The 23,368-nt window shown below is 35.8% G+C and overlaps 1 protein-coding gene and 1 long non-coding RNA gene across 2 annotated transcripts; one reads left to right on the top strand and one right to left on the bottom strand.

The window, feature by feature from the left end:
- Positions 1–7,222: 7,222 nt before the first annotated feature.
- Positions 7,223–17,461, bottom strand: LOC140789551 (uncharacterized). The gene is made up of 3 exons (XR_012109206.1): positions 17,187–17,461; positions 16,941–17,083; positions 7,223–7,409 (listed from the first exon to the last, which is right to left on the bottom strand). It is a non-coding gene; the product is annotated as an uncharacterized lncRNA (long non-coding RNA).
- LOC140789045 (brassinosteroid-responsive RING protein 1-like) lies at positions 12,654–13,745 on the top strand. Its single transcript, XM_073138638.1, has one exon. The coding sequence runs from the start codon at positions 13,068–13,070 to the stop codon at positions 13,578–13,580; it is 513 nt and encodes a 170-aa protein (XP_072994739.1). The 5' UTR covers positions 12,654–13,067; the 3' UTR covers positions 13,581–13,745.
- Positions 17,462–23,368: the final 5,907 nt, after the last annotated feature.

The following is a 23,368-nucleotide window of genomic DNA, read 5'->3' as shown; positions in this document are numbered from 1 at the left end:
GTTACAGCTATTGAGGAGAGTAAGGACATCGATTCTATGAATGTTGACCAATTCTGAGAATAAAGTTCGATGTTTTGAATGTTCTGGTTTTGGACACATCGCAAAAGAATGCCCTAATCGTCTTGAGAGAAAGGGTAAAATTATGAAAGTTACTTGGGATGACTCAAATGAATCTGATGATGATTCTGAAAAAGACGAAGAAAACTTTGTAGCTTTTGCCTCTTCTCTACTTAATACTGACTCTGTTGTTGATACTAATAGTACAGATGATCAGGATATGTTACCAGCTGAGGAAAATGAATCTAAAATTCAAAAGGCATATAATGACCTGTACCTGGAGTCGTTTAAACTCAAGAAAATCAATCTTAGACTACTTCAATGACTCAAGATAATCGAACCAGAAAGAATTCAATTTGAGGAGAAGTACAAATTGGAACTTGAACGTGTCAAAGACCTTTCTAAACAACTTGACAATGCGAAAAATAAAATGAAGGCTGATGAAATTGAACTAGAGTGATTGCATAAGGAAGTGACATTTCTAAAAGGGAAGAACAAACTTGACGAGATTCTAAAAGTTCAGATCTCTGGAAAAGACAGGTATGGTGTTGGATACACTAGTAATTCAAATAATAACAAAACTGTCTTCGTTTCTGTAGGTATACAAAAGGAAGAATATCTGAAGTCATCAACCGCATTTACAAATCAATCCTAGATGAATGCTTCTAAACTGAAGTTGAAATCTTGGCGTTCATCTCTGCTTTCGTTTTTAATATTTCTTCGGACTTTTACTTAAGCGAACAAGTGATATCATTGCCTAGTATTTAGATACATACTTGTGTCTAGGGGTTTTTCAGACCCGACCCAATAATCCGGCTATTAATCGGGTTTAGTTTTAGGTTAATCAGGTTCTGGTCATAAACGAGTCAACCCGCCTAACTTGATTATTAATCGGGTCGTATTCGGGTTTATACCTCAGACCCGCTTGACTCGTTTAACCCGTTTAATTAAATGGGTCGGGCAAGTCGGGTCGACCTACCAACCTGCCACACACACACATATATATTCTAAATTTCTAATTTGACCCAAATACCCTAAGACTCTAAGACCCAAGTCACCCAAACTTATTTCCTCAATCCTCACACCAGCCACCATTGCCTTTGCCCCCTTCCCTTACCTCCTTCCTTTACCCATGCCCGCAGCCCACTTTGTCGTTGCCCCTTCCCTCCTCACTCTTCACACCAAGTAACATCGATACATCATCTCTTCACTGCTGACGCCCGAGCTTCTCACGCCGCCCAAGGATCGAGGTCCTCACGCCGTCGAGTCCTCACGTCGGATTTCCCCCCTCACTCACACTGGAGCTTCTCACATCGGATCTTCGCCCGAGCTCACCGATCTGGCGATCCCCTTCACTCACGCCGTCGATCCCCCTCACTCACCGATCCGGCGATCCCCTTCACTCACGCCATCGATCCCCCTCACTCACGCTTCCTCACGCCGCCCGAGCTCACCGATCTGACGATCCCCTTCACTCACGCCGTCGACACTCAATCTCCTCACACCGCCGGACACCCGGATCAGTCTTCATACATTGAGGTTCTAATAAATTTTAGTCATGATATTTTTCAAATTTATTTTTAATTTTAAAAGGCAAAGTTTTATCTTTAATTCACCATCCACACCACCCATTCACTTTGGACAAGAGGTTCACCATTTTTTTCCATTTGAGAAGTGCTTCCCAGTTCAAGCCAGTTGCATTTGCTAATAGATATTAGCTTTTACAAAAATAAAAGCATGTTGTCACCACATATTCAGACCTGACAATGACTAGCATACTTTACGCCCTTATAATTTGCAGTAGTTAGATGCCATTTTTCTTTTTTGGTACTAGTAAATAATCTTCTTCAAGCTCCCGACCAATTATTTGATTTAAAGTAGAGGTATATTTTATATAACCAAATCTACATGGCATTATTCCGTCTAGTTAGATCAATATACATATCAATTTATCAATGGACACTGAGGGTCTATTCTTTAAAAAATTTCTACCAGTCTGCTTTATACTTTTGTTATACATTGAGGTTTTAATTTCTTGTTAGATCTGTTTAGTCAAATCTATCTCACTTAATTTTAGTTTAATTTAATTTAGTTTCATGGCTTTGGTTCCATGTCAAAATATTATTTCTCTTGCTTTCATTTTAATTATGAGTGTTTTTTACTTAGATTTGTTTGTTAAATATCTGACTAATCTTATAGTGATGTCTTATCCATTAGCCTTTTTATCAATTATATACAAACTTTTTAATTAGTTTGAAGTATTTAATTACTGATTATTGTTTAGTTACTTATTTTACTGTATTATTTTTTTAATTTTTTGTTAGATCTATTTAGTCAAGTCCATCTCACTTGATTTTAGTTCAATTTAATTTAGTTTCATAGTTTTAGTTCCATGTCATGATATTATTTCTCTTGCTCTCATTTCAGTAATGGGTGATGATATTGTGATGATATTTTCTAAAGATGGAGAAAATATTTCTGAGAAAGTTCCTCCTCCCATAGTAGGTGGAGAGAATTCTAGTAGTAAAAGAAAAAGAAAACAAACATCTAGTGTTTGGAAAGTGTTTATGGAGCCACCAAAAGGAGAAGATAGGTTAAAGAGAGCCGAATATACATATCAGATAGTAAGTACGGGACTGAAAATATGAAACGTCATATACCTACATGCCCAAAGTTGAAAACTAAAGATATAGGCCAATTATTCATTGCCAAATTAGAAGGATCAATGCCTTTACAAGTTTCTAAGTTTGATCAGGAGAAATACCGTGAATTGATGACAATGACAATTGTTAAGCATGAATTGCCTTTTCAATTTGTTGGTTATGAAGGAGTTAGAATATTGCACAGTTACTTATGTGATGAGGTCAAACATATTAGTAGAAATATAGCAAAGGTAGATATTTTTAAAATGTACAGAAGGGAGAAGAATAAACTCAAAGATTGGTTACATTCTATTCCTAGAAGAATTAGTTTAACCTCTGACTTGTTGACCTCCATAACCACTGATGGTTATCTATGTCTCACGGCACACTTTGCTGATGAAAATTGGGTATTGCAAATAAAATTATAAATTTTTATGCAATGCCAACCCCACACACTAGAATAACTTTGTCTGATAAGATTTATACATTGTTGACTGAATGGGGTATAGAGAAAAAGTTATTTTCTATAACACGTGATAATGCATCTGTAAATGATTTGTTTGTTGAGTTATTGAGGAGCCAACTTATGTTGAATGATGCTTTATTATGTGATGGTGATTTCTTTCATGTTCATTGTTGTGCTCATATTCTTAACTTAATAGTGCAAGAAGGTCTGAAAGAAATAGATGATTCTGTATTCAAAATCAGAGAGAGCATCAAATATGTTAAGGGGTCACAAGTCAGAAAACAGAGATTTATTGAATGTGTTAAACAAGTCTCTTTGAATAGTAGTAAAGGATTATGATAAAATGTGCCTACAAGATGGAATTCAACTTACTTAATGCTTAACAGTGCTATTATATATTGTCGTGCATCATTTACAATTGCGTGATTCAAATTACAAGTATTGTCCATCACAAGAAGAATTGGGTAAAGCTGAAAAGATTTGCAAGTTTTTAAAGTTGTTTTGTAATGTTACATCTCTAATTTATGGATCTATATATCTTGTAGCAAATTTGTTCTTTCCTAAGGTGATTTTGATCCAATTAAATATAATGGAAGGCATGCGAAGCTCAGATAATTTTATTAGTCATATAGCCACATAGATGAATGTGAAGTTTGAAAAATATTGGAAATAATACTACTTATTTTAGCGATAGCTATAATCCTAGATCGACGATTCAAAATACATTTTGTGGAATTCTTATACAACAAACTTTATGGCTCTTCTTATAAGATGATAAAGATCCGCAAGAAGTTGTTTGCTCTTTTTTATTATTATGTTCAGAACACTTCTAAAGTTTCCAATGTGACATCTTCAGCTACTTTATGTAAAGTTTCAAATACTGAAGATAACAACTGTATGATGAAGGTAATTTAGTACCATTAGTATGTTCTTATCTTTATATTTTTTTAATGTTCCTTCTATATTCAGAATAATAATTTTTTTTTATATATGAGATTGATTCATTTGAGAGTTTTGAGTTTGTGAGTAAATCACAAAAGTCACAATTAGAATTGTATCTTGAAGAGCCTCGAATTGACCGAAGTTCTAAATTGGATATTCTTAATTATTTGAAATCTAATCAATTTCGATATCCAGATCTTTCTCTCATGGCATGCGATATATTAAGTATTCCTATCTCCACAGGTGCTTCTGAATCTACTTTTAGTGTTGGTGGTAGAGTACTTGATCAATATAGATGTGGTTTAAAGTCTAAAACTATGGAAACTTTAATTTGTACTCGAGATTGGTTGTTTCATACTAGAGGTAAGTATATTACTGTTTTCTTATATAAATATTCAAAAAGTTTAGTCTACTAATTATTTTATCATATTATGATAGACAATTTGGTAGCATTGGAGGAGCTAACGGAAGATATTACAAATTTGGACTTAATGGCTAATACAAGTGAAGTTGTAGAATTTGGTGATTGCTCAAATGCATAAATCTAAATCCGGCGAATGTTCATTGACTAATGTAAGTGAAATTTTGTATATATCTTATATTTTAGATGTTTACTTTTTATTCTTTATGGCAGGGTCGTGATATTTGGAGATAGGGAGCTTAATGATAATGTTTGCATATTTCAAACTATTTATAATTTATAATGGATTGTAAACTTTAAATTTTGTTCTAATTGTCATGAAATTGTATGGACTTTGTTGGAACTTTGTTCTAAACTCCATTATATGGACTTTTATTATGTTAAATTATTAGAATTGTAATTTTAATATTGTATAAGTTTTGAGTTGGAAATGTATTATTTTGTTTGTCATGTATGATACACTTTTTGAGAGTTGAAACTTTGTTCTAAACTCTATTATATGGGTTTTGTTATGAAGAATTATTAGGATTGCAATTTTGATGTTGTATGAGTTTTGAGTTAAAAATAGGTTATTTTATTTGTGTAATACACCATTTATATATAATAAATTAGTAAATATTAAATTTTATATAGGATTTATATTAAACGGGTTAGATGGGTTGTGTTAACGTGTCGGGTTAACATGACCTATTTAAGTATACAGTTTAGACGGGTCATGTTAGTGTGTCATGTTAACTTGACCCGTTTATTAAACGGGTTAGTCGTGTTGTGTCGTGTTACCCGTTTATTAGTCAGATCGTGTTCGTGTTTACCAAATACAACCCGTTTATTAATCGGGTCGTGTTCGTGTCAAGGTAATGTTGACCCAACCCAAATTTGACCCGACTCGAACCCGCTTAACTCGACCCGATTGCCACCCTTAGCCTATGGCCTAACTCGAGAGCTGGTGGGTGGGCTGTGCCTAGCCCATCCCTTTATTTGGGCTATGGGCCAGCCCAAATAATTTGTTTTGTTTTGATTTTAGTTACTTTCTGTAGTTTGATTTTATTAATTTGAGTCATATAAATTTAATTATTAGAAAATGATAATATAACTGTAGTAATTATGAATAATATTTTATTTAAATTATTTATTTATATTAACTATTGGGTTTATTATAGTTATTTAGACTAGACATATAATTGAACTTACCCAAGCCGTGACGAAAGGTTCATGATATTAATTAAATAGTTTTATGTTATAGAATATTATACTTATTATGTGATTATATTTGAGCAAATGACTCATTTTGAGCAAATAACTATGAGTGATTTTGAGCAAGTGACTCCTTTATAATCTAAGGATAGTATAAACATGATGTGATGAAGCTAGCATTTTGATAGTGTAGTAATATTATGACATCAATATTCATGTATTATTTATAGAATTTATGCAATATTACTTTGAGGATTGAATACATGATTAACATATTGTATGTGCTTTAGCTATGATAATCATGCTATGTGTATTAGACATTGCACTACGTACATGTATCACTGAGTAGTTAGATCCTTTCTCGGCAGTATTCTTGTACTCACTCAACTAGGGTTAGGAGTAGAGTGTGTATATATTACTTATATATATTGATCCACGCCTGAGGTCATCAGTCCTTAGAGGATAATTAGGTAAATTGTACGTCAGGTTTGAGTAGGCGCATTTACTACAGAGTATGGAGGTCGGACAGTTGTTGATTATAAAAATGATGATTGTGAGGTAGAGTTTATAGCTCTAACAGTACCCGATGATGTAGGGTTAAGACGTTTTTCTTGTGATTTTCCCGCATAGGGTGCGGTGAGGAGTGTGAGGATAGACTTATAATTAGGGGTGGCAATCGGGTCGGGTTAAAGCGGGTTTGGGTCGGGTCAGATTCGGGTCGGGTCAATTTTACCTTGACACGAACACGATCCGATTAATAAACAGGTCGCATTTGGTAAACACGAACACGACCCGATTAATAAACAGGTAACATGATCTAACCCGCCTAACCCGTTTAATAAACGGGTTGGTTTAACACGACATGCTAACACGACCCGTCTAACCCATATACTTAAACGAGTCATGTTAACCCAACACGTTAACACGACCCATCTAACCCGTTTAATATAAATATTATATATATATATAATATTTACAAATTTATCATATACAAGAATAAAATAATATTCCAACATTAATTTTGATTATGGCTAAAGTTTATATTAGGCTTTTGATTAATATACATCGAAAAATTTGTACTATTATTGCAATTTACCAAGCGTGCTAAATTAATTGAAGCAAGCTGTAAATTGGTATGTAAAAATCTCTGCAAGATTGCAACTAATTAGGAAGTAACAACTTAATGGTAATTGCAATTAAAAAAAATATCTTTACAATTACATCTATGTTCACTGGAGGAAAAAAAAGGCAAGGAAGAGGGTAAAAAAGCCAACTATTTAATTGAATCATTAGAGTAATATTCACATCTTTCCCTTCTTGAAACAAATTGATATAGAGTATAATTGGTACTGCCCAAATTCTTCTCAACCAAATCTAAAAGCAATCGATGAAAGAAAGAAAGCATTTTTCATAATTGAAAAATAACAATTACAACTGGAGTTGCCAAAATTCAACTTTCTCTTTATGCATAAATACAAATCTATCAAAATAAACGTCCTTATACTTCTTGCATTTGATCACAAGATCTGCTCAGGCTTTCCATGATTTTTTTTAATAGTCAACAACAACAAGGCATGCTCCTCTTACCTACTCTTCCTCGAGTTTCTCTCAAAGGATAAGAAACCAGTAAAAGAAACAAATTGACTTGGGGGATTTTTAATACTGTCCGGATCCTTCTCAATGAGATCTGGAAAAATCGATGAAGAAAGAAATCAGTTTTTTCATAATTGAAAAAGTTATTAGAGCCATTAAATTCAGCTTTCAAATCTATCAAAATATTGAAAAAAAAGGCAAACAAACATACCTATATTTCTTGAAATTGACCACAAGATCTGGCAATGTTATCCATAGACTTTCTCAAATAATCAACAATAAGGCATACTCCTTTCACCTCATCTTCCTTGAGATTTTCTCCAAGAAGAAGAAAACAGTAAAAGAAGCAAAAACCATATAAGTTCACTATTCAAGAGTGACGGGGAGATCCGACGGCGATCAGAGGAGTGACCGAGTGAGAGATCTGACGGCGTGAGTGACGAAGAGATCCAACGGCGTGAGGAGATCCGGCGGCGTTACTCGGCGTGACGAGTGAGGAGTGAGGGGTAAGGGGTGACGGCATGAGGAGTAAGGAACGAGGAGTAAGGGGCGACGAAGTGAGGAGCACGGGGTAGGGGAAGACGGCATGAGGAGGGGTAGGGGGTAGTGCTTGGCTCTTGGAGATGGGGAGTGGCCGAGTAGGAACTTGTCACATGGGTTGGGTAATTTAATTCATGCGCTCAATTCATAGATTCTTAGGGTTAGAAAAACTTAGATATATATATATATATATATATATATATATATAGTGGGTTGGCGGGTTGTCGGGTTGACCTGACTTGACCCGACTCGTTTACTTAAACGGGTTAAACGAGTCAAGCGGGTCAGGGGTATAAACCCGAACACGACCCAATTAATAATCAGGTTAGACGGGTTGACCCGTTTATGACCCGAACCCGATTAGACTAAACCCAAACCCGATTAACAGCTGGGTTATCGTGTCGGGTTATCGGGTCGGGTCAATTTTTGCCACCCCTACTTATAATCAGAGTCCTTAGTCTAAGATAACATAAACCGTCGCCAGGCATGTATAGACAATATTGCCGCTAGATATCTATCCCTCCTCATTGATTAAGGCTTTGGGTGAGCTCGTGATATTATTATTTATTATGAAATAGAGGCTTTGGTAGAGCATGTGGTATTGCAATGGACTTGAGAATCTGAGAGAGTATGTTGCTATGAGTTATGATCTTGTTTTATCGATGAACCATTGTTATTAAATTGATGAGTTTAATACATTGTCATTTATGCATGATTTATATTATTATATTTTATTTTATACTGTTCTTATATTGTAGAGGCATATACTTATTGGGCTTTATACTCATCACCCATTAGTAGAATATTTTTTATAGTAAAAGATATAATCGAGGTCATGAGAAAATAAGTCAAACTAGCTAGATTGTTATTTAATTTTTTTGTATTAGCAAAGTTGCCCCTGCATGGGTATTTATCTTTATTTAGATATGTTATATACATATACATACTTGTTGCGGTCTGTGATAAGTTTGGATTCTTGTGAGTATCACGTGGGTTCCATTTGTAAGATAGAATTAGAGGGTATGGAGTGAGCTCTAGAAGTGTAACCGATGTCAGATCATCTCAACCACAACTAGGTAAAAAGATCCACTTCAATTGTGGTTTGGAGGGTCACCTATCCTGATATGTCCTAGTCCTCACAATCCAACTTATTTTAACTGGGGATAGACTAGGCATATCCATTTGTGGTGCCCTTTACTCTAAGGAGATCCCTCTACCCCAATCACCCTTGCCATTTCTAAAGCATTAAGAGTGACCACTATAGTGAATCAAGGATGAGGAGCTTTCACAACCTAGTCTCTCTCGTAGAGTGGGAGGTAAAACTAATGCAAGAGTCTTCGCCATGACCAACTTGCAATCGAGGTCATGAAGAAGCAAGAGAGACTAACTAAACTTGAAATTCCAAAGTGCATCAACTAAAAATACTTGAATATGATATGAAAACTAAAATGTTAAATATTTTGATTTGTGAACCATTTTTGACTTTGAATTCTAAGAATTTGGATTTGGAACTTATAATTATTTTGTGCAGTTTTAGAATTTATTAGTTAAAATTTGATGTGAAATAGACTATGATTTTGAGTAGCAACAGTCTTTGATTAATTATATGAATCAAATAGAATTTCGGGTGATATATTCTCTTTCGTGCTTTAGTATTTTTTGCTTGTATTGGTTGCATTCTTTGTCAATTTATGACAACAATCGAAAGAGTGATATATAATATCATAATTATTTGGGATTAGTTTGCTATGAATACATATCATATTGGTTAATTTAGTTTTATAGCCTCACATGCATGCCATTTGGTATGAATATTGAAGTTGTGTAGGGTATTTGATAGCAAACAAAATTTTTGCTATACTTTAGTATAATATATACATTGTTATGTGTAGATATTTTGTCATAAAATACTAAAAGAGGAAATTGTTAAGTTTTATTTATACTTATGTAATTGGCAAATTATATTTCAAAATATAAATTTTATTCATGTAATGTATCTAGATTTTTTATGTGAGCATATGCACAAGTTATAATATGTTTAATAGAAAATATTAAAGTAAAAAAGTAATTTTAAAATCAAAGTGTACGGGATAATTTTAAAGTCGTCATTGAAGTGCTCAAATGGTGTCATGACGGTTGGAATAGTATGAAAAATACCTAAGAGCACAAAAATGATCACTCTGCATTTAACTGTCCACTTTGCCATTCGAACACACCCTAGTAGTCATTTGGATTTATAGAGACGCATAAAAAACCGTTCAAAGCACCCTAGTAGCTGTTTAAAGCCGTTTGAAGATACAAAGACTCAAGTTAGGTCATTCGAACGGAGTGAACTTGTGTTACGACATTGAGAATCTTCATAAAATTAGTTACTTCATAAAATTTATTTGGAGATCTTTTTGTCTTATATCTAATAGATATTTACCTTATTCCTAGAATTCATAGAGAATCTTTTGAGAGGTATTTATACCTCTAATACCTTATCTCTTAGAGGTATATAAAAGGATTTAATCCTAACCCTAATGAGGTTATCTATCTTTATCTAGAGATCATATTTTGGAGGCCATTGGAGATCACTTCCCAATTTTAGATGGAACATACTAAATTGCTCTTAACTCTATACATCTACATTAGATATAGAAAAAATATTGCTCGAGGATCACTAAGACGAATTAAATAGGTCAAAATCAGTCAAATGGGTCAAAATGAGTTAGTAGTATAAATCCGAACACGAGCCGATTATTAAATAAATTAGGCGAGTTGACCCATTTATGTTTAAACCCAACTAGATTAAATCTAAACTCAATTAAGAGTTAGGTTATCATGTCAGGTCCGGTCAAATTTTGTCTCCCCTAATTCCATCTGGTTTGATCTCCAAATTTGCCTTTCCCTTCTAAGGTTAGACATCTAACTAATGGTCATGATAATTGGGAATGGAATTTGTTACTGGCTAACTCGTGGGAGTTTGTTTGGATTGTGTCATCTAATGTGTACTAACACATCTATGTGTAATTAACCACTCAGATTATACTCAATCAAACTCTACAACCCTCACATATATACTTTTTCTATGTAATTTGAGTCATTAGATGTGCACGACGAATGCATTGCCGCACATTTGATAGCACATGAAATCAACCCATATAGATTGAGCCCAACTAAATCCTCGGCTTGACATTGGGTTAGGTCAGTTCGAACCACTCTTTTCTGAGTTAAGTTAGGTGGAACTTTATTTGTTCTTCCTGTCATGGTCTGTCTTTGAGCCAACCTAAGTCTGGGCTGGGTTGGACTGGGCTAGAGAATGAAACTACATAGTGCAATTTGAACTTACAATATAGGATCTCCATAAATAAGTTTAGGAAAATTTGCATTTAATAGTCTAAGTTTTCATCTATTTGTGGTGTTAAATGCAGATTACCCATGGTTTTAGTATAAAGCACAGAACTCAACATGAACATCATCCCCATCCAACATAGTCTAAGTGCAAGGATGGCCATGCCGCAAGAGAAGAAAAGAAAAAGACAAGAGAAACTACTCACCTTCACTCTTTGCCACTCGTCGTCGACCTTGACCTTGACCTTGACCTTACCATTGCTGCTTGACCTCACCATTGCACCTTGACCTCACCATCTTGCTGACCTAGTCTCTCATCACTCACACCCATGTTCTAACCCAAGGAGGTGATCCACAACTTAAGTTTTCATTTAACTTGACCCAACTTGATGCCCCTTTCTTCCTTCTCAGCTTAGGGCACGAGTGCAAGCGATGAGAGGTCGATGGGCTGCAAAGTCGAGCTGCGAAGACGACGATGATGGTGAGATCGAGCAGCAAATGTGATCAGCGAAACTACTATGAGAGATATTATATAGTACCTCTCATGCCACATGCTGGTACGCCGCCGGCAAGACTATAGTTGGTCGAGTAGATAGACACCAAATCAAACTCCGACAAGTACATTAAAAGACAATTTGCTCGAATTTGAAACTGGCCAGGAGCATTCCAGTTGTACATGCATGAGTGAAGAGGACCAAGACCCATAGGCAATTGCCTCCTTGTCATTAAATTTGGCATGCTGAGTCCACATGGCTAGGCTAGTGGAAGAGTCTAAAAAGCTCCAGTGTAAATGTCATTGCACTTGTGATCTCATTGTTTGATGAGGAGATGCATTTATTTGTTAATAAAAAAAGACTTGGACTTGTACAATCACAGGAGACTGGACTGGAGAGGATCGAAGCCCAGACAAAAGCCAATGACCCAGATCAGCTCAGGCACAAAGCTTTATTTGAATATTAAATAACAAAGAGAGGGGGCTTTGTTAAGATCTCCGTACATCAAGGGACAGATAGGTAACATGAAAGCCAGATCATTTCGGCATGCTATTTTGTGAACTTTATTTAGACAGAGAGCTCTAGCTTCTAATCTTGGCTTGGCTTTATTTACTCTCCACTACTCCATTGGGAGGTGTGTTGATGTCTCGCTATTAGGGAGAAGGATGAATATTCTTAAGTTGGTATGCTTGCTCATGAGGGACCCGACATTGTGCTCTCCAGAGAGCTCCTTTACTTCAAATGTGAATTGTTTTTTAAGTATTGTATGTTGGATTGATGCACATGGGTTTCCTGCCATATACCTCAAAATTTTCATGGGAGGATGTGTCACACTGAGGTGCCACTCATTCCATACCAAAAGATAATCCATGCTAATGAGATGGCATACCAAAGTAAAGAAACAGTTACCAATATAATAACCATAGGGGAAAGGGAGATACACAAGCTGCCTGTATTCAGTCACATGGGAGTCCTCTTTGTCAAATTGCCCCTCTCCACAAAGAGAGGATGGAGTGGGAGGGGCGGGGGACAGAGGACAAAGCACTTGTCCTCATTCACCTCCCCTTGCAAATATCTTATATTAATCTTTCTATCTATAAAACGATTGAATAAAATTGGCCTATATATATATATTTAACAAGTGAGAGCCACACCCGCACCCACCTGAGAGAGAAGTAGGAATAGAGTAGAGACTAGAGACTAGAGTATAGAGACTAGAGAAAGGGGGAGATCTCTGTCACATTTCTGGAGCAAAATCAGAACACCCCCCCCATGAGCTGTAACCGCTGTAGCTCCTCCTCTACTTAATACATTAACCATCGTCTCTGCCTAGCCCTCGACATAGAGAGAAAGAGAGGCACATCTTGGAGAAGTAATTGATAAGGATGGGTTTCCCCGTGGGCTACTCCGAGCTCCCAAGGCTCCTCCTCCACCTCCTCTTCCTGTTGGGTCACATGAGGCGCCTCATCACCTGGGCCTTCAACTCCCTCGGCCTCGGCTGCCTCCTCTCCGACTCCGACTCCGACCACCACATCCAAATCCAGTGGCCAGACTCCAACAGCCAGCACCGTTACCACCGTATATCGCAGCCCACCCAAGGAGACGCGCCCCTGTTCCGATTCGAGGAGCTGCAAGCCCTCGAAGGCCGCCAGCTCCCGGAGAGCTGCGCCGTCTGCCTCCACGACTTCGAGGGCCCCGAGGAGGTCCGGCGGCCAACCAGCTGCCGCCACGTCTTCCACCGGGGCTGCCTGGACCGCTGGGCCGAACACGGGCAGCGCACGTGCCCCCTCTGCCGCGCGCCGCTGGCGCCGGATGAGCCGGCGGGGGAGCGCTCTGTCGACGGGTACCGCGATGACGAAGGCTATCTCCTCCTCCCCCTCCAATTTCGTTCGTCTTAGCGGCAATTAGTAGATGGTTTATGAGTTTGGTAGTGTACATAGACTACAAGAGTGGATGATAGATAGATTTGCTGAAACCCAAAAGGAGGGTGAAAGCACATTTTGTACAGATTCCGAGTTCAATTGTTGTTTTGGATTGGATTGCTTGCATTTCAGTTTTCTTGATATGCTATGACCATGATGATTGCAAGTGTTTTAAATATATATATATATATATATATATATATATATATATATATATATATATATATATATCGAGCTAGACTCACTAGGAATTCATCCTTAGTACATTCATATCCTAAAAATTTATTCTTGTTTGCAAGCTAATTATATATATAAGGAGAAGTATTTATAAATCAATTGCCACACAAAATGCTCCTCAGATTCCGAGATCAAAAGCTGGACTAAATCAGAAGGAAAATCTCTATCCCCAGTACATTTATATTCTAAGAATCTATTCTAATTTGTAAGTCAATCAGCACCATAATTGATTTTCCTCAAAATATAAGTAACTGTAATTTAGAAATTATGAGTTAGAGTAATAATGTCATCAACTAAAGACTCTACCGTCTAAGAAGGCTGTCATCGATGATTGACCATATGAACCAAGAGCAGTGAGTCAGACACCACCCAAATATGCTAGACTCCACATCTCACCCCTACTAAAAAAAGGAGCACAATTTGTCCATTAAGCCATGAAGCCTGCCCCTGCTAGCTCTGTCTAGTCAAAAATGAGTCATTAGTGTAGACCTTACATCACTAAAGATATGGAGGTTTCTACCAAACCAGACAATTGGAAGATACCAGTTTTGTGTGACCGATGAAAGTGTTCTTCACTGATACACTTAGTTAGGATATTTTCTTATTACATTAATTTATTTATTTTTATTAAAATAAAATTTCTGTAGATCGCGTCCGAACGCAGGAAGGGTCACGTTCGAATGCCCTTGCGAACGCTTGCATCAAGTTTGCAAATACAGAGAACACATATTGTGCGTTCGAACGTAGTCGGGTGAGTTCAAACACCCGCGTTCGAATGCCTGCATCGCGTTCGCACGCCTGCATCGCGTTCGCACATACAGAGAACGTCTTTTGGTGCGTTCGAACATGATCGGGCCCGTTCGAACGCGATCAGGCCCGTTCGAACGCGATCAGGCCCGTTCGAACGCGATAGATGGAAATCTTCTAGAATTAGGGTTACATATTGTTTTAGGACTTATTGGCTAGCCTCTAGAAATATATAGATGACAGCCAACTTCATTATACTATTGGAATATTGATTTCTTGCCTCTCTATCATCTATCTACCCTAATTTCCCTCCTCCCTCTTCACCATCCTTTCACCTCTATCGTTGCCAAGGTTTCTCCTAACTTCTAATCTCCCTCGATTGTCGAGTCACCCCGCTTCTTTGGGATCTCGACCACTTCGTTTCCTTCGTCTATATCCCTTAATCACATCCACTATCCACCTTCACCTCCATACCCATCCATAATCCTAACATCCACACCATCCGTCACCACCACCATCACCTACGTTATTCCGTGTTTTCGTTCGTTGCAGTTCAGATTGGTAAAAGGATAAATTGAGGAGGGTGGAAGTTACAGATCTATTCCACTTGGTTTTATAATTTTTCGACTACCAGAGTATATTTGACGAATAGTTTCCCATGGTTGCACGGACTGATTTCTGTAATACATTCAGATCTTGAAGGAATCGTTGTGTAACCTATCTTTAGTTCGAGAACCTATCATCCACATAATCATTAGTCATGTGAAAGGAGTGAGTCCAAACCTTTTCAAAATCCTCCCTTTGGCTATTATAGATAAAATTGTTCAGTTCTTCCAAATTCGCCACAAAAGAACGATAATTAGAGCAATGACTCATGCCCCAGAGTACTAAGGAGGTTCTCCCCCTCAAAGAGCTAGCCCCCCTGATCCCAATTGTCCTAGAAGCTGAGATGGATTGAAAGGCAGGTTCTAACAAACCCCCGTAAGGTATATACCACTCTATAGCGAAGGAAAAGATGTGGGATGCTTTGGTTGGCAAGAGAGCATAGGGAGCAAATAGTATCCGAAGAGAGGCCAATAGAAATGAGATAGCTCTTAGTAGAGATCTTCCCCAACATAATTTCCATAAGAAGACTTTAATTTAGAGGGCATGTTGAGAGACCAAATTAGCTTCCAACAATTCCAACAGTGACCTCTGTCACCAGGGTTAAGCAAAGAATTGTAAAATAACTTGTCTTAATCCTAGAGGTGTGTTCTCTCAAGATCCACAGATCATCCCAGTCCTACATAGGGAGATTAATCTTGAAAATAGAGTTAGCCAAAGAGGGCCCAAAGTATCGATTGATAAGCTTAACATCTCACTAATTAACATAAATTGGATTAGCCACTTTACTTAAAAACATGCCATTTGTCTATAGGAACAAACGAGATCTATGGATCTCAGCAAACATTCATAGTCCTATAATTGCAAATAACCTTAAGGTGGTTCCCTTGCTAATTTCAACTATAGCAGAAACAAAGAGCCATTAGGTCCACAAATAACGCCTAGGATTCTTACGAAACTAACGATAAAGCACATCATATCTAGCCTTAACCAGATTAGCCCATATACCTCCACACTCGTTAAGAACATGAGTTACATTCTTAGCTATTATGGCTAACCAAGTGAGGCACAACTTCTTAATCCCGAGGCTTCCAACTGCCTTAGGCTGGGTGGCCTAGTCCCAACCAACCAAGTGAAGACCTTTTTTATTTTCACCTTTTTCCCACAAATTTTTTTTTAAAGTTTTGTTAATGTTGTATAGACATCGAGTTCAACATATAATTAATAAAAACAACTATGCCTGCTTGGGAGAGGGTGGCGCTTTTTTAACCTCCGAGTTTATTCTCAACTTGTGAAAGAATTTCGTCATGATCCCTAATTAATATTCTATTAGCAGGAATTTTTTATCCAAGGTATTTAAAAGGAAACATCTCAACATGCATGTTTAATCAACTAAGAATAGTAGTGCGGATACTACCAAGGATCTCATCAGGAAAGAACACCTTAGACTTGGCTCTATAAATTTTCATATTAGTACTAGTCTCATGCTTCATAAATAAATATATTAATTGTAAGCAAGCGATAGGACAAGCCTTAATGACTAAGAGAAGGTCATCCGAATACATAATGTGGCTAATTTGAACCTCATTGTTAAAGGAGAAAGGGACAATGTCCCCCGATAATAGGTAAGCAATTCAACAACTAAAATGAAAGGTAAATTCGGTGACATAAAACTCAACTCATTCCATAACCAATTCCTAGTTATTGCAATAGTGCTAGCATACACTTTCAAGAGTTGGGAAGACTTACGTTCCATGGTAATAGTACAATGGAGCATTTGCTTTGATGAACCAAGAACTGAGACTTTGACAGCCATTAGGGGCCAGCATATCATGATACCTCTTGCTGCCCCTGTCCTTGGAATGTAAGAGCCACTCCAAGACTCACCCAATCTACGAATAAAAGCATTAGAGGCCATGGGGTTAGTTTGCGTTTCTATGAGAGCAAGTAGATATGAAGAATGAAGGTTTAACAATTTAAAAAGATGAAGCTAACCTTCCCTTTTAGAGAGACCCATAATATTCCAATAGATAATATGCATAAATCAAACTGTATTAGAGAGACCAGTCTGCTCGGCCGAAGCCGAGATTCCCGAAACCAAAATAGTATTTTTAAGGACTTCCGCCGGAAGCTTGCGAGGAGTACTCTTCTGACGCTTGAGGATTCAGACACTTTGAGTCTATTTAGCTCATTCATGAGCTTCTAGTGCTTAAGCGATTTTAGCTTAGCAAAGACCTTGAGATCTAAGATCAAGCGGCTCCTTTTCGATGTTTGCTCCATCTCCATAGCTTTTGGAACAAGCCAGTTCTAGAGATATTGCAGCTTTGGGAACTTTCTCCATTAATTCCTATAAAAGATTTCGCCATTCTTGACTTAATTTTTTATGTCTACGAAACTTAATTTTTCATGTCTACGAAACTAATACATGCACACTATTTACTTACCTTTTTTTTTGACAAAAAAGATAATCTAAGAAATACCATTTTTTATTTTATTTTTCTACAATTCTTTTTCAAACTTTTTTAAAATATTAATGAATTCTCACTCTAGCCCTATAAGAAAACAAAACTAATGGTCCTTTGATGTTGCAGAAAAAAATGGAAAATAGTCATGTCGATGGTTGAAAGGTCATAGTATGTTAACATCTTGCGTATCAAAGTCCAATGCACATATATATATATATATATATATATATATATATATATATACTTTTCAAATGAACATTCTTAGGTCTTAGTAATTAAACATACATGGAGAGGTGGGGGCCGTGTCTGGTGAAGCCCAGCCAAGGCGAGACATGGGACCCCAATGAATGCAGCAAGAAGAGCACAGGAAGTTGATTGGTTTGATGGCTTCCATTCTATCTCCATGCTGCTTTGGGTGCCATGATGGTCCCTTTATTTCCTTTGGATTATTAGGGCATGTCTTAAATGATAAAGATGATGACCAACCCCACACTACTTCTTCTTACCCCCTCTTTTTTTCTTTTCTTTTTCTTGATACTTATCTTCTTATTAGAACCACAAATGTGGAAGCTATTCCACATCGACTAGTTCAAGGGGTTAACAATTCTTAGGAACTAGGGAATTTTAAATTATATGATTCGACTCTTATAATTTTGTTATAAATAAATAAATTTCACAGGGTTATCTACGTTTAATATCCTACCTTTTCCCATATTTATGGTTGACATTTTACATCTTTAATATTTATAAATTGCACCATGTGTTGATTGTGTTCTATCAAATATGTGCAATATAAACCCGCATTTGTTAAAAATATTTCATTCTATTAACATGCCTAAATTGTCCTCCTCCTCCTTTCCCTTGTCTTTTTTCTTTTAGGGCACTATAATTCTCTCCCTTTGGCTAAATATTAAAACGAGAAGACCAAGGAATTAGTCATAGGTTTTATTTGTTTGACATGTTAATGATTATTGATTATATTGTTTTGGGTTTGCAGAGGAGATGGGTTTCTTACTGTGAAGTTGGGTTTAGGTCGAGTAAGGGTATTTTGATAATATATTTAATGTAGTTAATTTAACTTAGAAAGTTTAATTAAGTTTAGTTTATGAATCTAATAGTAGGATGTGTTCTACAAATATTCAGTTAGTGTAAATCACAAATACATAAAAATATAGGGTATTAAATAAAAATTTCCTAATTTAATACCTCTAAGCATACTTATTAAAACTAGACTAGATGTTGACTCAAGTAGTGGTAGGACCATTGGGATATTGTTTCAGTAAGTGGATCACTATATTGAACCACTAGTTTATCTAAAATTTTATAATATTAAATAATATATAGGTAGTTCTTAATTAATTACACTTTGTATTTATTTAAGTTAGAAAGATTCTAGTGAAAGTGATTTTGTCGACCTTTCTAGCTTACTGGTCTTCTAGGCCTCGAATTATCAGAAAGATTAATTCTATTGGATTAAGGTCTTCCTTAGAATTCCTTTCGACTGGCATTCCCTATTGTGGATTAGCATTGCTTCTCTTTTTTCTCTTGTTTGATGTCCTTCTCTACCAATTCCAGGCATGCTCTTCTCCTACTTGATTCTAAGAGGTTAGCCTTTGGAAGACCTCCTTGAATTCCAAAGTGAAGACATGTCTTTGACTGGTTATTCTTAAACTGAATATACTAGGGAGTAGGGACATCCTTACCAACAAGCGCTTCCTCGATACTCAGCTTACTAATTGTCAAAACCTTCTAACCCTAACTTAGAAGATAACGACCGTCTACCATTAATAACCAATAAATGCAAATACACAAGATTTTTACATGGAAAATCCTACAAAGCCGATCCATAAAAACCATGGAACCTTTTCTTTAGGATAAAATCAACTATTAATAAGTTGCAAATACAAGAACCACTTAAACATCACCCTCTGAATCTAGTAGTTCTATTTAAAGTTTTCTTATTCATTAGAACTAGCGATTAATTGCTTCAAGTGGTTGATCAACTGATCTTAGTGATCCTCAAGATAGTAACTCGATCCAAAAAATAAAGTAGCAATAATTGATCAATATATCCAAATGAATTATATTTTTCTAATATTTCTAATCTCCAAGAATGCTCCAATAGCAAACTTTCTAGTGCTCCAAATATCTTCAGTTGACGTTAAACCATGACCTAAGATTGTTTAGTTTCTATAGGTAGAGAAAAAGACTTTAAAAAAGAACACTTGAAGTCGAACTAGGACTCAACCTCCTCATCCTGGTCGTTCGAATGCTTGAGTGTCCACTCAAATGCCCGAGTGTTACGTAGAGTGGTCATTCGAACACCCAAAGGGTTTTTCTTGTACTGTTTTAAATGTCATGAAACCATTTGAACACTTCAAAGAAGGCATTTGTACTATCTAAAATGTCACAATAACGTTCAAAGCCCTTCCAATGATCAAATGATCTTTTACTCATTGTGACTCTTGTAAAGTGTGTGATAAGTACAAATTTTAATCTTCTTTTTCTGTAGTCACATTTTTATAACATATTCTAAATACATCGAAATAGATTTTTAGATTTTTTTGTATATGAATTGCCAATACAAAAATCTAACATCCTTTGATGAGCTATCTATAATCGTTACTCTGTAATCTCTTTCCCCTTCCTCCTCTCATTATACTCCTCCCTTCTTATATATTTTTTTCTCAATAAATATACAAATTTTAGAAATCACACTCTATATTTTATCTATTTTATGAATCACACTCCCATCTTTTAAGTATTTTATAACCCGGCCATTTCTATTTTCTATAACTTTTATTTAATACCCTAGGTTTACATAAATGGTACCAACAAAGAAATATTTATTTATAATATACTAATTATTTTATAAAATATCCAAGTTATTCATATCTCCTTCATTCTCTCATTCTCTCGCATCTTTCTTATGAGATTGGCAGAAGAGGAGAAGGGGGAGGAAGAAGAAGAAGAAGAAGAAGAAGAAGAGGAGGAGGAGGAGCAGGGGAGAAGATGAGGGAAGATGGTGGCTACGATGACCATGGGAGGAGGTAGTTGAAGGGAAGATGAAGGAAGATGATGTAGGCATAGAGAAGAGGGCTAAAGAGGTTAGGATATTTTAATAATTTGGTTAATGTTAATTAGTCAAAATAATATCTTAATGTTAAATAAAATTATAGAGAAAAATAAGGGTCGGATTATAAAATTCTCAAAAGACAGGGGTGAATCATAAAATAGGTAAAATATAGGGTGTGATTTATAAATTTTTTATAAATTTAATGTGAAAAAAAGTAAGACGGAATAATTAGATTAATTGTAGAATTAGACTACCCTGATGGTACATAATAAACTAATCAAATATTGAGGACAACTAGGTAGGTTTGAAAAAGCGAGCAACTTAGTCGATTTGTAACATTCAGTTTAATGGATCACTAGTAAACTAGTGAGTCAACCGATTTATAACGTCCTTTTCCAACATGTCCATTGGTTTATTAATCTGAACATTATGTTCGGTCCAGGTCTAATAACTATGTCACTAAGGTTACAAAAGGGGTAGAGCAAAATTATGAGAGGGGAACAATATGAAGATCAATAGACTGCTAACTTTAATATTTTGTTTTTTTAATGTTGAAAGAGATCGAACATTTTCTATGTTGTTGATTATTTCTAGGTCAAATTTAAGTCAAGAGTATTTATGAAGCAATAAAAGATGATTGTTAATAAAACTCCATATGATATGATAGGATGCCAATAATAATAAGAAGAAAGAAAAAACTAGGATATAAATTATACAATTCCCTGAGAATTATAATTTGTTCTTTTCGTCCAAAAGAGATCTTGTGGTGTGCTAGGTAGGTGTAAAGAAAAAAAAAATTCATGTTGGTTTTCAACTTTGAAATCTTAGGAGTAGGAACCAGGGAGCAATAATGGTGATGTGAAATGGTGGAGGCGTTGGAGAATGACTTACCTGTAAGTAGACACAGTAAGGGGAGGATAGAATGAAGAAAAGGAATCAGATGAGATGAATGTAGCTTCTCTGGATGTGGTCCATCTTGGTAGGTGGCTTGAAATGGGGGTGAGGTCTGTTCTGTTTGCTTGGCATCTTATTCTCTCATATGTGCCAAGCACAAGGGGCTGAGGAAAATGAGGACATCTTGTTCATTTGGTGATGGAAAGCTTTCATTATTTTGAGTGGGAAGATCATTAAGTAAAGGGACCAGCTCAACCAAATAAGGCCTCCTTGTTTGTGAATAAGTAGTGTGTTATATGCTTGGATAATGAAGATTCATGATGCTTGATGGACACACAGAAAAAATGTTTTGATTATAAATTCCTTTTAAGAGAATTAAGTGGAGAGTAGATGGATTCTTAATTAAACTGATGTCTCTGTGATTCAAACGACCAACTGAGTGCTATTCTCATCAATAGGAAGGGTTCATATTAGTGCTATTATCTTGTAAGACAAAAGAGCTAGAATTTGTCTTGTTCAATTTAGAATTATATGTATAATTAAGACACACTACATATAGAAGATTATTGAAATTGTAAATGTAATATTTTGTAATAGAAAACTCTTAGACAAAGCTACATGTAATCATGTTGTACAAGTTAGTTTAAAGCATATGGTCAAATTATATAACTTATGAAAGATCAGATTGTGTAAAAAAATTAAGACAAAATGAGAAGAAATCAAAATTCAGTATGCAGGTTTTAGGACCTTCGTCCAAATGGGGCTGAGGGCATTCAATATAGTCGGAATACAATCACTTAAGAAACTTTAAGTGGTATCCAAACTTGATAAATAGCTTTCAGATAATATGCGCCAGATAGAAAATGAAAATTTAGAATCAAAAATAGTTTTGGAAATTCATTTATTAGTTTATCCTAGCACAAGCCATGAATATTCCTCTCTTGTGTATTTAAGGCATTGAGAGTCCGAGATTGATGCACCATGTGATTTATAGGAGAACTGTAGAAATTTCTAATCTCATCTTAGAAGAGTTTTCTAATTCCTTCACAGAGCTATATGCTTATTTAGTGTAAGAAGATCTACATCACATGTCTTATTGCTTGAGCTACATTTGAGTATGATTCGTATACATGGAGTTGAATTATTAGTTGACATCGATCCATCACTAGGGTACTTAACAAAGAGATGTGATTTTCTTCACAATAATAATTAATCATGCAATTCATATTCAAAAAGTTACTTGAATACTATGATATTGGAATGTCGGAAGGGATTACAAATTAGTCTTTCTTTCTATCGCCTTGTTAAATAAGATTAATCAGCTTTGAGTGTGGGTTCCTAGTTTTCTTTTCTACCCTTACTCAATTTTTTTACACTAACTTGAGTTCAGTTTTTATACTTAGAGATGTATTTAATTTTCATATTCTACTTTGTTTCGAGTTTATTTTTGACTTTGAATTTAACTTTAATTTTTAAATACGATATAGGGGGAGTGTTTTAATTTTTATTGAGCATATTTGGGTTTATGTATTTGACTTTTTGACAATTTGTTGCGTTATGTATTATGTCATGCTTAGTTTGGTATGATATTTTGGTCATGTATACTTGTGCCATGATATGCATGATATTTCTTGACATTGATGGAAGCTTGACATGATATTGTGCTTTATAAAAATTGCTTCGACTTGGTTATGCTTTTTAAGGCTATTGAAAATGTTTGAAAGCATAAAATTTATCCGTTG

Source organism: Typha latifolia, chromosome 5, assembly GCF_019914945.1.
Source record: "Typha latifolia isolate L0001 chromosome 5, TyphaL0001v2, whole genome shotgun sequence".
Lineage (NCBI taxonomy): Eukaryota > Viridiplantae > Streptophyta > Magnoliopsida > Poales > Typhaceae > Typha > Typha latifolia.
The sequence above is the reverse complement of the archived record's forward strand: the minus strand, read 5'-3'. Positions and strand labels throughout refer to the sequence as shown.

What these genes read in the sequence shown, in the direction of transcription:
- LOC140789045 (XM_073138638.1), top strand. Translation starts at nt 13,068, where the DNA reads ATGGGTTTCCCCGTGGGCTACTCCGAGCTCCCAAGGCTCCTCCTCCAC.